Raw genomic sequence first — 15,579 nt, forward strand, 5'->3', positions numbered from 1 at the left:
TTATTTGAAGGGCATGTGAGAAGGGGAAAGGAGCGAAGACACAGCAAATTAATATACATTAATATATCAATAGCATGTGAGCCGGGGACTACAAACGAACATTCTCAAAACAATACTGTCTGGTAGAGGCAGATAAGGATTACAAACAAAGCAGATTTCAGATTGTCTGTACTCAAAGAAACACAATTTAGTTCCTCTCCCTGCAATCTTTTTTGCACAAGTAACTAATACAATCATTTAGGGGTTGAAACAACAAGCATATTGTACTGTATTATACGTGACGCTTGGAGCTTAGACAATAGCCGCAGCCTGCAAGGCACAAATTAAGATTTAACAAAGTCATGTGGAATAGATTACTCGATGTAGAATTATTCTGATAATATTATTATTCTTTGCACATATAACCAATTCTATCATTTAGACAGTGAGCAACTATATTACCTGTGAAACAACTGGTTTATTTCCCCCCAACAAATTGTACTTTGGGGATGTTGACAAATAATAATGATCAGTATAGTATTATATAAGCTTATTCGATTGTTATAATTATTTTAGTCAGGCAATACAACCACTTTAAATACGCAGCATGTCTTATCCCAGTTTGTACAAATAAGTGCAATGTGCCACTTACGGCATGGGTTTGCCAAATCTCCTACACTACCGCTACCATATAGCAGCTTGGCGTTCCAGCAGCTCCCTCATCAAAGGTTTTCACGTTTCAAATAGGTCATTCGGCTGAGGCACTAGGTTGGGTTTTCTAAATCTCCTATATTTAAGAATTGTACGTGGGTGGACTGTGTGTGTGTGTGTGTGTGTGTGTGTGTGTGTGTGTGTGTGTGTGTGTGTGTGTGTGTGTGTGTGTGTGACATGTCAGAATATAAGCCTGTAGAGCCGTTTGCACCCACTCCCCCCCAATTCTCAACCAGTCGGAAATGTGAGGGTGCGTAATGATTTAGAAAATGAGGATGCTACTTTAGATCTTGCCATGTTGGAGCTTGAGGGTGATGATGGTGGAGATAATGAGAATATCTGTGTTGTGTTTGAACAAGTTGATAAGGATGATGTTGATTTTGTTTTAATAAGGTTGCCACCAGTATCACTACATGCCCTAGACATGTGCATGGTTCGGCCTAGCCAAAAGACAAACAAATGCACCTCTAGCATGTGGGCCACTTGCACAGAGTTCACTCCAAGAGTTATATGTACTAAACTGCGGGTTTGAATAAGTGGAGATGTTGCCTATAGCAACCAATCAGATTATATTTGTAATTTATTTAGTACATTCTACAAAATGACAGCTGGATTCTGATTGGTTGCTATAGGCAACATCTCTACTTTTTCAAACCCGCAGTTTAGTAAATATACCCCCAAGAGTTCTCACAAGCAGAAAAATCCTGTACAATAACAAGCAGTGCAGGATCAGTTAGCGGCAGCATTGGTAGATACCAGTCTTCACTCCCAACAACATCATACTCATCATGATCAAATTAGAGTCTGCAAATCGACTGACGAACGCACCCATGTCTTCCCAAGAAGAATTCTTGAGTGTCAGGGCTGCTGTTGCTGCATTTGAACCTCTACTACAGAGGTAAATCATATACAACTGAGAGTTCATGTTAAACCTTATAAACAATCGACTGTGAAACATCCCTTTGCAGGATGGATATAACACCCGGCATTCTACTGCACAGCAGACCACTAGAGCCACGGTTAGGAGGTCATCATTGAATCTGTGCCCACCATGTGCCATCAAGATACACGGTTTTTGCAGATTAGTTGAGGTCATGTGTCCATGCTGCTAAATACCATCTATATTCTATTTCACTTAAACAGCAGTTATTCAACTATACAGGGAGATTACAGACACAGTCAAGATGCCGCTTAAAATGCCACTGTACCAACTACTGACAACTACGGATATGTGGGCAAGAGTACTGGTCAAATTAACATAACAGCTCCTTCAAAGGCTACCTAACGTATCACTGGCTATACCTGCAATAATAACTTTTTGTTGCTTACAATCGGGGGAGCTCCAACACACAGATCTTGTTTTGCATATACAATAAACTTTGCGGTGCAGAATTTTCTCAAAAATGAACGGACGGAGCAGGAGGTGCATTTCTGGCCATTTTCAGCATTTGCACGCCGAACATTTCAACAGCTGCAACAAATACAGTTTGCCACGGCATAAAACAGACGTAAGCGTCAGTAACAAGGTGGGATTCAACCTACTATACGAGTCAGTGAGTTGACCATCAAGAGCTACACAGGAAGTCATGAGCAAGAGGGGCAAATTGCCTTACTCTGCAGAATAGTTTGGGTTTTATTTAACCTACTTAAACCTGAAACAACAACAAGAGAAGTGAGCTCAGACTGTGCCAGTCTGAACCAAGTCATGATACTCAACAAACTAGCAGAAAAGCACCTAGAGAAGCTGAAGGACTATCAAGAGATTCTGCCAAGTATCCTGGCCTTGTGGATCAAGCTCTTTATTTGATCCAAAAATTTACATCATACTGAAATTTGATCACAACATACAGCATTTTGGCAACCAACAAAAAAAAACCATCAGCCTGTTTCTGCCAACAATGTTGAAACCATAAAATCCTAGTTCCAATGATGGGCATTGTGCTGGTCTTTCACTTCCTATCAATAAACAAGTTTTAAATCCAGATCATGATGTACCAAGGCACATCTGAATACAGAAAGGTCATTCCTAAAGGGAAACAGGCATTAACAGTGCACCCAAACTTCTATATTATTTTTCAAATTTATGACGGTCTTTTAAATGGCTAAGATAAGAAGCAGGATTTTGATTTAAACATCTATTAAAAAAGAAATCGTCACTGACTGCGTAATGATTTATAGACAATTCCTAGCCGCTCAGGAGGCGCACTGTCAATCAGTGAGGTCACTGGCGATTCACATGGAACTAAGGAATAGGCTAAATTCTCATGGGTCATCCGTCTAAGTCGCGTCCTCCACTACAAATAGGCGACAGGTGCGATCAAAAAGTCTCATGTGACAACAGATATGTGATGGGCAACGATTGGGTCCCTTTTTATACACTATTAGAGTGTTCCCATCCAATTGACATACAGTCATCCGCAGTGAGACAGAGAGTCATGGCAGTCTTCAATGAAGAAACAGCGATAGAAGTGGTATTCTATATTTCACAATGCTATTTGTATTTATTCCACATTAACGGTCACTGGTCAGCATCTTGACAAGCCAAAGTTAAACAGTCAGGACATATATCCATACAGAGCACTTACCCGAACAGCGTATCGATCATGGGGAAATTATGTTACAAAGAACAGTGAGCACAATTGACCTTGGTGGTGACAAGATAGAGAGGCTCATTTCAACTGCTCTCGGACCATCGTAGAAATAAACATTTATGTTAATTCTCACCTATAAAATCTAGCATGTAATTGAACTTCATAGTTCTAAAGTTTATGGATCCGTGCGGGTTCACGCGGTACTGTTGTTCGATTTCTTGGCTGCTTATCGAGCAACATGTCGTCGTACTCGTCTGGAAGACACCAAAAGTAGGAGAAACATTACAGAAAGCATAACAGTCACACGATGGACAGCAGAATATTTAATGATTGACTGTTCCAAGTCATGACGTCAGCTATGCATGTACCATACCCTGGATATAAGCCAGAGGATCTGGTCAAACAACAATTTATTTTTATTTTATTTTTTAAATTCATAAAAATTGCATTTACGGCATTATTGCACAGGACCGACTATGGAACAGTAAATATTTAAGCTAGTGATACACGAAACAAACCTTTTTTTTTTTTTTTTTTAAATATGCTTGTATACTTTTTAGGGTATGGTCAACAAACTATCGTTCAAGATTAAATATGCGGTGAAGACACTTGTAGAGTCGTCCATATTTCTGAGTGCATTTTTTCGAAAATCAGTGCAATAATTTATTTTACAATCAACGGATTAAGAAATAATTGTTATTGCGTGGGATATTAGAGGCCTTTGTGTGAAGTGCAAGAGAAAACTTTAAACAGTTCGACTAAACTGTGGCATTTGCCAGAAGCAAATGGGAGGTGAATGTTTCAAATATTCCGTTTTTGGCAAGTCTTGCTTTGAAAAGGTTACTCTATCATACTGCAGTGTCTGTGTGTGTGTAGCCAGGGGAGAGGGGGGAGAGGCAAAGCTGAAAAATCTATTACACATCGCACGAATGTCAAAGTTGTTGGCTGATTTAATATATCAATGATCTGATGAGTTCTGGCCACTAAGTATCTGATTCATTAAGGAAAGAAATAGGAGTACATTTTCTCCTGGGCAAACCATGTTACAATACAAGGGGTGCACATTAGTTTATTATTTTGCACAGAAGGTATATACTGGCTGTGCTCTCATGTAGTCCACAAATACTGGATAGCTTTACTCGAACACTAAAAATTAAATTTGATCTAGGACATGCCCTACCTCAACTATAAATCTGCCATCACATTTTAAATTTACCTCCCCCTCCAATGCAACATGGTTTTGCCTAGGTGCAAAGTTACTCCAATCTGCTCAATACTGATGGACGGGATAAATCCGATTTAACTACATCTGTGTGGTCAAATTGGAAAGTGATCCTGGCAGTAACCGGGCCACGCGGCAGGACCGGCTTATGTGTGGTTGGTTAGTAGACGGTGCCCTCCGCATTGACAGCAATGGTTACCTCAAACATATGCCATTTGCCACATTCCGCCAAATAGAACCATCCCCACTGTGTTTCGGATATGTCCATCTCCTCGGGCTCTGAGGTCGCCCCCATTTTTTCTGCTGGGTAGAAATGTTCAACCTGAAACACAAATTATAATTAGTTACAAGACACAATGCGATTCTGAATACAAAGTATAGGAGTTCACACTGTGCGGCAAAGCCCGGAAGGAATGGGCGGACCAAAGAATAACACTATACTTTATTATCGTTAAATAAGGAACATAGGTACTAAACTGCAGGTTTGAAAAAGTGGAGATGTTGCCTATAGCAACCAGATTCTAGCTTTCATTTATTTAGTGCATTTTATAAAATGACAGCTAGAATCCGATTGGTTGCTATGGGCAACATCTCCACTTTTTCAAACTCGCAGCTTAGTACATATACCCGCAAGGCTGGTGTGCAAGGGTCAAAAGGCCGCTGAACAGACAGAAGTAAGTTTTACGCACAAGGTGTCACATGGGTAATGAAAACGCAAAGTGCTCACGTCAAACGCTGTTCCATACGAGTGTATATTATTATGTCTGACCACAACGGCGCATCGAGCACTCAGTGAAGTCAGTCAGCTTTAAAGGTGCTGCCATTTCTCAGCAGAGATTAAAACACTTGCAAAACGAACATTTTCATTGCTGAAAAACACTCCAACATCCGCAAGTGCTTGTGTGGCACCTCCCTTAAGCTTGTTATACATTGGCAATGAGCTAAACAGCAGTGAGAACTCAAGTCAAACAAAATCACAGTTGACCTGCGGCGGTAACAAGTGTTTGCAGTTGGAGGGCCAATGTGTCCATGTGCACAGAACGTAAATAAATGGAGAAAGCTAGTGGCACCGAGCTCATTAACCACAGTCTCAGCCTGAGGCTTCCAGCTTCCCTCTATGCTCACATCAAGACACTGTCCTTGTCACATGCAGCCCTGTCCTCACTCAGTTAATCCCACAAGTGGGTAGGTCCCTGCCTCCTACATCAACGGCCTACATGTCTCCTGAAATAATCGGTGCTGCTGTGAAGAGTCAGATGTGCTGACTACAGCATGTTCCACCCTCTTCAAAACAGGGTCAACGCGGATGAACAGAAGATTAAAAATAACAGCAAAAAGTGGCAAAGCCCTTGTCACCTGTACCTAAACAACACAGTAATTGTGGCTTCTTGCCAGCTTCTATTGTAGTGAAAATGGAACGGAGGTGGATGTGAGAGCAGACTGCTACCTCCTCATACTCACAGTACAGCTAAAATCTCTCATATACAAACAGGTCTGATGGATGGCTAGAAACAAATTTAATATGTGCATATTTTTCCCCACCAGTAAATTTAAATAGTTTGCAAATCATTCTCAAAATGGGGAGGAGTTACAGTTTAATTCTACAAAGTTAAATTATTATCTAGAATTTGCTACAGCATCTAATGTTTAGCATCAGCGGTGGAAGCGGGGGTGTATACGGTGGTACGCCATACCGCCACTTCTCCTATAAGCCTTCATGGTACAACTATCACAGTCACTTACATTCTTCATATCGCCACTTCTAAATTTCCACCTCGACCACTGCTTAGCACACAAAGTATATGTGTCCAACCTTTACCGGACACAGATCGTGGTGTTGGGTGTTGACATATTGACAGGTCATAAGCGCTCCTAACAGGTACAAGTCAGTGGCAGGTTATAACCTGCCGCAGTGGAGTACAAATTGGTTCTTTTGCTGGCTGGACAGCGTTTGGGGCCAGATGCAAACATATTCTGCATTTCTTAAATCAGAGGATCAGTTCTGGGTCAGTGGGCTGGGAGCCACCACTAAGTAACAGTGATAAGCATTTGCTACTTGCATGTAATGATAAAATGAAAGCTATAAGCCTGGCTCCTTAACATCACATTTAATATTCCTAACATAAGTATGAAAAAAAATATATATATATTTTTAACACCTCAACCTCCGTCATGGTGAAATGTTCTTCACGATCAATATAGTATCCTCGTTCCACCTTCTAGACGACTCCCGGTATTCTCCGGACAGCCATTGTAGTCTTAGCCGTTTTGTGCCAATTGCAAGGCCACAAGTTTCATATTATAAGGAAGAGATGTCTCGGGATAGAAGAGGTGTCTGGGAAAAAAAAAAAATTAAACAAGAATGTTAACAGATTCCAACAGCTCTTTCAAAGGAGCAAGATCAACTCTAAGTGAAGTTCTCCCCCACGTTCTGAACTATTGGGCAGCACGGTGGTTAAGTGGTTAGCACTTCTGCCTCACAGCACTGGGGTCATGAGTTTGATTCCCGTCCATGGCCTTATCTGTGTGGAGTTTGTATGTTCTCCCCGTGTTTGCATGGGTTTCCTCCAGGTGCTCCGGTTTCCTCCCAGTCTCCAAAAACATACTAGTAGGTTAATTGGCTGCTATCAAAATTGACCCTAGTCTCTCTCTCTGTCTTTGTGTGTGTATGTTAGGAAATTTAGACTGTAAGCTCAAATGAGGCAGGGACTGATGTGAGTTCTCTGTACAGCGCTGCGGAATCAGTGGCGCTATATAAATAAATGGTGATGATGATGATGATAATACATAGATATTGCACCATAGCCTTACCCAGAAAAGTTAGACTACTATACACTAAGGAGAGCTGCATTTTCTCACAATACCACATGCCCAGAAGAAAGTTTGCAGACCTGCAAACTATCTCCACATGGGTCTCCTCTGACAGCCCTGTCGCTATCCTAGCCTACCCGCATCCAATTCAATCACCCTATTCTAAAACCATACTAGGGGAACTAACAGTAAGGGGAAATTCAATTCCTCCCAGAGTAACGCCGCGCTAAACCTATTACCGTTAATACGGTAATTTTAACCCTGCTTCTGCTCGTAGCTCAGGGAGACGTGAACAAAAGGCCAACGTTGCAATTACAGCATTAACGGTAATTATGCGCACTATTACCGTAATATCGGTAATAGTGTGCAGGCCGCGTTACTTTTGACAGTAACGCGGACAATTGAATTCCCCCTTAAGACTTAAATGTTCAAACCCATACACCCTAATAAATGGGAGCTTATCACAAGCTTGCACCAATAATTATAGTGCAATGATTTATACTTAAATTTTATACTTAGTGAGCAGTACCAGACCACATAAACAACAAAACTTACCATAAAATCTATTGTAATATGTGTACTGCACAACACAATCATCAGTGCAAGGCATGCTGGAACTTGTAGTTACACCGCTGGAAAGCTGCAGGTTGTGTATCTCAGGTGTACATTGTGTGCATTAAGAAAAGGGACACTTTGATGGACACAATACCTTAAATGTGGGTCTCTGGAAATCAGACTCAGATAACAGCAATCATAGCAAGCTACATGTAATATGTGCAGTGATTGGTATTGCACAGAATACAATGTTACTACAATATTAAAAACATACAGAACTGTGTAGAACCTGATAACTGACACTTTCAATTACTTTACAACTGGATGTTTCCAAGGCAGAATCCAAAACATTCTATTAATAATCGAGTAACCATGGAAACTAAATTATCTGTCTACTCCAATACAGTCCCTATGTATGGAAAGTTATTTATGGATAAGAATAGCTAAAGTGATACATTAGTTCAAATAATAAGGAGGTAAAGCGTCACTCACTGGATATTGCTATGTTCCTGCAAAATTCTACCCCACATCCAAAGTCACCAACCTCGATGAGTCAATTAACTGGCTATAAATGCGGACTACAGTGATTTTATCTACAAATCTAGATGAGTTAGACCACAAAGGCAACCATATCTTGACCGAACAATGATCTACATCCAAATTTATTTATATTAATGTGCGCAGTAAATTACAGTTTTGGCATTCAGAAGATCAGAGGTGGGGAAACGGTCAGCCCAACTTACAGTAGGGGGTAAATGTATTAATGTCCGGATTCTTCAACTCGCTGAACACGCCGGAGTTGAAGAATCCGGACATTAATACATTTACCCCTAGGGCTCTTTGGTTCCACTTCCTGGTGTTTCTGTTGTCAAAGTATGTTTGCAATATACAAGGTGATTAGGTTGTGATGTCACATGTTAAGCACAAGACAGTCACACAGTCTCTGTAGCAGGGTAATGATTGGGCTGTGATGTCACAGCGCAGTCACCCAGTCTCTGTAGCAGAGGTGTAATTGGATTGTAATGTCACATGGTAAGCACAAGACAGTCACACAGTCTCTGTAGCAGGGTAATGATTGGGTTGTGATGTCACATGGTAAGCACAAGACAGTCACACAGTCTCTGTAGCAGGGTAATGATTGGGTTGTGATGTCACAGCGCAGTCACACAGTCTCTGTAGCAGAGGTGTAATTGGATTGTAATGTCACATGGTAAGCACAGTGCAGTCACACAGTCTCTGTAGCAGGGTAATGATTGTAATGACACAGGGTCAGCGTAGTGTAGTCACAGTCTCTGTAGCAGGTTAACGATGGGGCTGTGATCAGGCGCGGGCTGGCATATTTCAGCCCGGGGGGGCGCACAGGCGGCCGCATCACATGACACGCGTGTCATGTGATGCGGCCGCCTGTGCGCTGACGCGGCCAAATCCTGTGTCATGAGATGCGGCCGCAGGTCAAAATCAGGTGATTTTCCATCCCAGGGGCGGCCGGCCCTAACAGCGGTGAAACGGAGCGACCCGGGGGACCAATGCCCCCCTGCCCCCCGGGCCAGCCCGCCCCTGGCTGTGATGTCACCTGGAGAGCACAGTGCAGTCACACAGTCTAAGTAGCAGGTTAGTTAGTGATTGGGTTGTGACGTCACTGGGTCAGCATAGTGCAGTCACAGTCTCTGTAGCAGAGTTGTGATGTCACAGGGTCAGCAGAGTGTAGTCGCACAGTCTCTATAGAAGGGTAATGATTGGGTTGTGATGTCAGAGGGCGAGTGCAGCATAGTCACACAGCCTCTGTAGCAGGTTAGTGACTGGATAGTAATATCACAGGGTGAGCACAGGACAGTCACAGCCTCTGTAGCAGGGTAGTGATGTCCCACGGTGATCACACTACAGTCACACGGACTCTGCAGCAGGGTAGTAATTGGGTTGTGCTGTCACAGTCACCCTGTGTCATGGCAGTGTGTAGCAGGTTATTGATTGGATAGTAATGCCACATGATAAGCACAGGACAGTCACAGCCTCTGTAGCAGGGTAGTGATGTCACACAGTGAACACACTACAGTCACACTGACTCTGCAGCAGGGTAGTAATTGGGTTGTGATGTCACAGTCACCCTGTGTCAGGGCAGTCTGTAGCAGGTTAGTGATTGAATAGTAATGCCACATGAAAAGCACAGGACAGTCACAGCCTCTGTAACAGGCTATTGATGTCACACGGTGATCACACTACAGTCACACTGACTCTGCAGCAGGGTAGTAATTGGGTTGTGATGTCACAGTCACCCTGTGTCAGGGCAGTCTGTAGCAGGTTAGTGATTGGATAGTAATGCCACATGATAAGCACAGGACAGTCACAGCCTCTGTAACAGGCTATTGATGTCACAAGAGGAGCACAGTTACAAAATTCCTCAGCAGTGCAAAATATGATCTTGACAGTCACAGCAGAGACTGTAAAACCGACCTGTCAGGGAATATTACACACTGCCCCCACCAGACGAGAGCTCCTACACGGTGTCGCAGCAGTGTGGCATTCTCAGTGGTTAATTCCCATTTAAAGTAGATGTAGAAACCAGATTGCAGCCAGCTCTATGAAACAACATTGTAACAATGTTTCCTTACGTGTTGCTGAGGGCTCCCGGGGAAGCCCAGCACCTGCTGTATGTATCACGTCTGATGTCTAGATGATGTCCTGGCTTGTCCCTGTGTCACCATCACAGCGCACTCACTTCCGGCTCACTCAGCTGTGCTGAGAAACGAAACCGGAGTAGTGGGCGCGGCTAAGGCTGGAATGTGCGCGTTTGGGGCTGGACTGAGCGCGTCTGGGCCGGACTGGAGCGCACGCCTCTTACTGCGCTCAGTGCGCATGGTGTTATACAGCTCTGACACCCAGACACATTATTAAGTTTATACTGGATACATCATATCACAGCTCTGCAGGGACCACTGGCACGATAATAACAATCACCAGTCTACTCATCGCTCTAAGATTGTTTTTGCAAGCAGAGAATAAACTTTTAAAACTCTAGATGACATAGTGCTTGTGGGAACACGTGAGAACTGCTGGGAGATGCCTTTAAGATTAGTAATAATAATATTTACAGATATAATGATGACATATATGAATTTGAAGCGAATGGAAAAGGGGGTGTTGTCCATTTCAACCAATAAGATATTTGCTTTCATATTCATTTATACTGTGTGAAACCTAATTTTATGTATACAGCTTATGTAGGCAGGCCAAACCTCCTAAGTCCTCATACCCAATGTATGTATACAGCTTATGTAGGCAGGCCAAACTTCCTAAGTCCTCATACCCAATGTATGTATACAGCTTATGTAGACAGGCCAAACCTCCTAAGTCCTCATACCCAATGTATGTATACAGCTTATGTAGGCAGGCCAAACTTCCTAAGTCCTCATACCCAATGTATGTATACAGCTTATGTAGGCAGGCCAAACCTAAGTCCTCATACCAAATGTATGTATACAGCTTATGTAGACAGGCCAAACCTCCTAAGTCCTCATACCCAATGTATGTATACAGCTTATGTAGACAGGCCAAACCTCCTAAGTCCTCATACCCAATGTATGTATACAGCTTATGTAGGCAGGCCAAACTTCCTAAGTCCTCATACCCAATGTATGTATACAGCTTATGTAGGCAGGCCAAACCTAAGTCCTCATACCAAATGTATGTATACAGCTTATGTAGGCAGGCCAAACCTCCTAAGTCCACATACCCAATGTATGCATACAGCTTATGTAGGCAGGCCAAACCTCCTAAGTCCTCATACCCAATGTATGTATACAGCTTATGTAGACAGGCCAAACCTCCTAAGTCCTCATACCCAATGTATGTATACAGCTTATGTAGGCAGGCCAAACCTCCTAAGTCATCATACCCAATGTATGTATACAGCTTATGTAGGCAGGCCAAACCTCCTAAGTCCTCATACCCAATGTATGTATACAGCTTATGTAGGCAGGCCAAACTTCCTAAGTCCTCATACCCAATGTATGTATACAGCTTATGTAGGCAGGCCAAACCTAAGTCCTCATACCAAATGTATGTATACAGCTTATGTAGACAGGCCAAACCTCCTAAGTCCTCATACCCAATGTATGTATACAGCTTATGTAGACAGGCCAAACCTCCTAAGTCCTCATACCCAATGTATGTATACAGCTTATGTAGACAGGCCAAACCTCCTAAGTCCTCATACCCAATGTATGTATACAGCTTATGTAGGCAGGCCAAACCTCCTAAGTCATCATACCCAATGTATGTATACAGCTTATGTAGGCAGGCCATACCTCCTATATCCGCATACCCAATGAAAATGCAAGTGACATCACTAGATAAGGATTGCACTACCCTGTGTACCGTTATGTTTTTACCGTATGTTTAATTGTGTATTTAATAAAAGTTGGTTGATACATACTACACTAGGTTGCTGTTTTCTGTCATTATCTCTTCTTGGGGTCTATTTAACAGGTAGTTAAGAGCCAATGGGCAAACGACACTTAGTACAGCCTACGATTTCGTGGAGGGGACGGGATGGGGACTGGGTGGATCCAATCAGATTCTAGTCATCACTTATTTAGTACATTCTACAAAATTACAGCTAGAATCTGATTGGTTACTATAGGCATCACCTCCACTTTTTCAAACCCGCAGTTTAGTAAATATACCCCTTTTTTTTTTCTATTGAAAGCCTGGGAACGTGCAATCAAAAACCCAATGTGCCCAAAAAAGGTGCAAAACCACAAAAAAGTGCACAAGGGGTGCGATACTGGCCCCTCCTTTAAAAAGAAAGGGCCCTGGTCCCCGACCCCCGGAACCAAAAAGGTCCCTTAGGGGGCAAGGGTCTTCAGACCCCCTTCGCTGCGAGACTAGGGGAGACCCTTTAGCCCCTGGGATCCGCCGAAGCTTCACCCAGGTCTTAACAACTAGTCCACCACTTGGGGGAGGACCTACGTAGGTGTTCAGGGGGGCCGGAGCCTCAGGGCCACACAACTCCCCCTAGATCATCTCGGGGACAGGAGCCCAAATAAAATCCAGAAACGTGAGCACAAAAGAAAACGTGACAAGCGTGAAGAAAATAAATAAGTGCCGAGTGGATACGGCCCCAGCCTAATGGCTGGGCTTGGTATAAAAATTTTCTCGCCCAGCCATAAGGCCGGGGCAAAGAATAGAGCGAGTGCTTAAAAGAAAGTGGTCAAAAGTGCGTGGGTGCCAATCTAATCACGTGTTTAAGGTGCTATGACCAGTGATTTATGGCACCCCCGGGGTCGCCACTCCCGGAAGCACATTTGTCTCAGGCTTTCAAAGCAGCAATCCCGGCCCCTGGCCAGAGGACCGAGTGCAGCTCTGCCACAATTGCACTTGATCTTAGCCAAAAGGCCGAGTAAATATACCTCTAGTCTACGTCCCAAGTCCTAGTTATGTCACTTGTGTATGTATGCTATAACGTGTTTGCAATCATTCACCACTCTTTCTTATTTAACAAAGGGTTAATGATGGAGAAATTATAGATTTCTGCTGCATTAACGTAATTACCATCACTTACCTCTGTCCCCATAGACCTCTATGGGGCAGCAGCATTAGGTGGTTTATTAAGCTGTGCAAAGCAAAGTAATGTCATCTCAGGATGGCGCTATGGAATCCACATTAGCACTTTTACGTTAGGCTGCTACTGCCAGAGATCCAGAGAGATACAGAGAACTACAACAATATAAACTGTCGTATAAACCCAATCTACATCTCGCTTTGGTTCTAAAGTTTGACTATCCACGAGGGATGAACATTTAGGACCACAGGAACATTTTACACAAATAAGCCTTATATTTTCATATTTTCCATATTACTATAACACTTTCACTACTACAGTAGTAGACACCTGTCTCTTTTCAGAGCCATTATACCTGATGCAGCATCAGGTACTCTACGGAGCAGCCATCTAACTAAAATCACTTAGTAAGTGGGTATTTTTATATTTATATTGTCCTTTTTTTTTTTTTTATATCTATACATTATTTCCTATCTTATCTTAAGTACTTTGTATATCAAAAGCTTTGAGCACAGAGCATCATCACACACTGTTAAAAAAGTCACCTTTGCAAATGCGAATGTGTTTGCAACTAGCCTTTTTGGGGTCAAGTGAGGTCACTCAATGCATTAAATGTAGGCGAATAGAACATGATGCATTCAGAAAATTGCAAACGCAACTCAACCGACCACTAGTAAAAATGGGGTCATTAAAATCAATGGAATTTGTCTTAGATCCATGTATACGCATTGTACTAGTAAAACATATGTAATTAACACCAGTGGGTATGAGGCCTATCAGTCCTGTTTTCACCACTGGAATCTAATCAATATGCGCTATCCTTGGGGGTATCTTTACTAAACTGCAGGTTTGAAAAAAATGTAGATGTTGCCTATAACAACCAATCAGCTTCTAGCTATCATTTGTTTAGTACATTCTACAAAATGACAGCTAGAATCTGATTGGTTGCTATAGGCAACATCTCCACTTTTTCTAACCCATAGTTTAGTAAATATACCTCTTGGTCTTAAATAGGCAGTACTGTTTATTTATACTATTTGTTTTAAAATCACAATAGCCTCTTTACCTAACAATGTACCAGAGCTTTAACACCCCAAGAGGTACGCTGCCACCTGTACTTCAGATCCTGCTGCCCTTTACCATCTTAACTGAGCTTGAAGCCTCGGAATGTTGTGCATGTGAGCTGACGTTCTAAGGCAGCAGGCCGTCAAGCCTTCACCTGCGGCACCTGGCTGGCTTTTACCTATCTACCAGTAAAATTAATTTTGTATTGCTGCATACTGCTTGAATTTATCATGCCAGGGCTCATTGGCGAGCCCTCGAGAACTCCCACCACCCCCGTGTAAACTAAAACCTAACTCTGGCGGCGAAATAGAGGGTCTGACCCCAGTACCCAGGGCTGGATTTACCACTAGGCAACTGCCTAGGGCCTAGCGGTCCCCAGAGGGGCCCCCTGGAGCCGACAATCGGGGTAGGCAAGGCAGAGGGGCGCTCCACTCTGCCTCCCATCTCCCTCTGTCCGTTGGCATAGTAAACAAGAACTGCGGCCGAAAATTGATTTAAGAAAAAAAAAAATCAAAGTCAGCTGACCGCGCGACGGCTCCCAGCAGTCTCCTCTCCTCCACTGAATGTCGGGCGTGACGTCAACACGCCTGACTTCATTTTCAGTGAAGATTCAGCCAGGAGCAGGAGCACTGCCAAAGCAGAGAGGAGGAGCAGCGGCAGCGCCACATACAGGAAAGAAGAAAACAAGACAAGAAGAACAGAAGAAAACAGAAAAGAGAAAAAGGCAATCGAAAGGTAAGTTAACTAACGGAGGCACATAGGGTGAGGGGCAAGAGAAAGGTGGAATAAGCATTAAGGGCCGAGAGGGGCAAGAGAAAGGTGGAACAAGCATGAAGGGCACAAAGGGTAAGGGAAATAAGAGACATGTGGAACAAAAACATGGAGGGCAGTGTGAGGGGAAATAAACAAGGGGAACCAAAATATGGAGGACACAGTGTGAGTAGAAATAAACAAGGGGAACCAAAATATGGAGGACACAGTGTGAGGGGAAATAAACAAGGGGAACCAAAATATGGAGGACACAGTGTGAGGGGTAATAAACAAGGGGAACCAAAATATGGAGGACACAGTGTGAGGGGTAATAA

General features: G+C 43.0%; 1 protein-coding gene across 2 annotated transcripts in view; it reads right to left on the reverse strand.

The window, feature by feature from the left end:
* Positions 1–15,579, reverse strand: part of PARP11 (poly(ADP-ribose) polymerase family member 11) — a 31,187-nt gene that overhangs the window by 10,734 nt on the left and 4,874 nt on the right. The window contains exons 1-4 of one of the 2 annotated variants that reach the window (XM_075210197.1): positions 10,479–10,689; positions 6,663–6,838; positions 4,703–4,825; positions 3,415–3,535 (exon numbers count right to left, since the gene is read on the reverse strand). In XM_075210197.1, coding sequence (XP_075066298.1) covers positions 3,415–3,535; positions 4,703–4,825; positions 6,663–6,677 — 259 coding nt within the window. In that variant the 5' untranslated portion in view covers positions 6,678–6,838; positions 10,479–10,689. Of the gene's footprint in view, positions 1–3,414; positions 3,536–4,702; positions 4,826–6,662; positions 6,839–10,478; positions 10,690–15,579 lie in introns of those variants that run through there. The other variant, XM_075210198.1, reaches the window with a different exon arrangement.

This window comes from Mixophyes fleayi, chromosome 4, assembly GCF_038048845.1.
Source record: "Mixophyes fleayi isolate aMixFle1 chromosome 4, aMixFle1.hap1, whole genome shotgun sequence".
NCBI lineage: Eukaryota > Metazoa > Chordata > Amphibia > Anura > Limnodynastidae > Mixophyes > Mixophyes fleayi.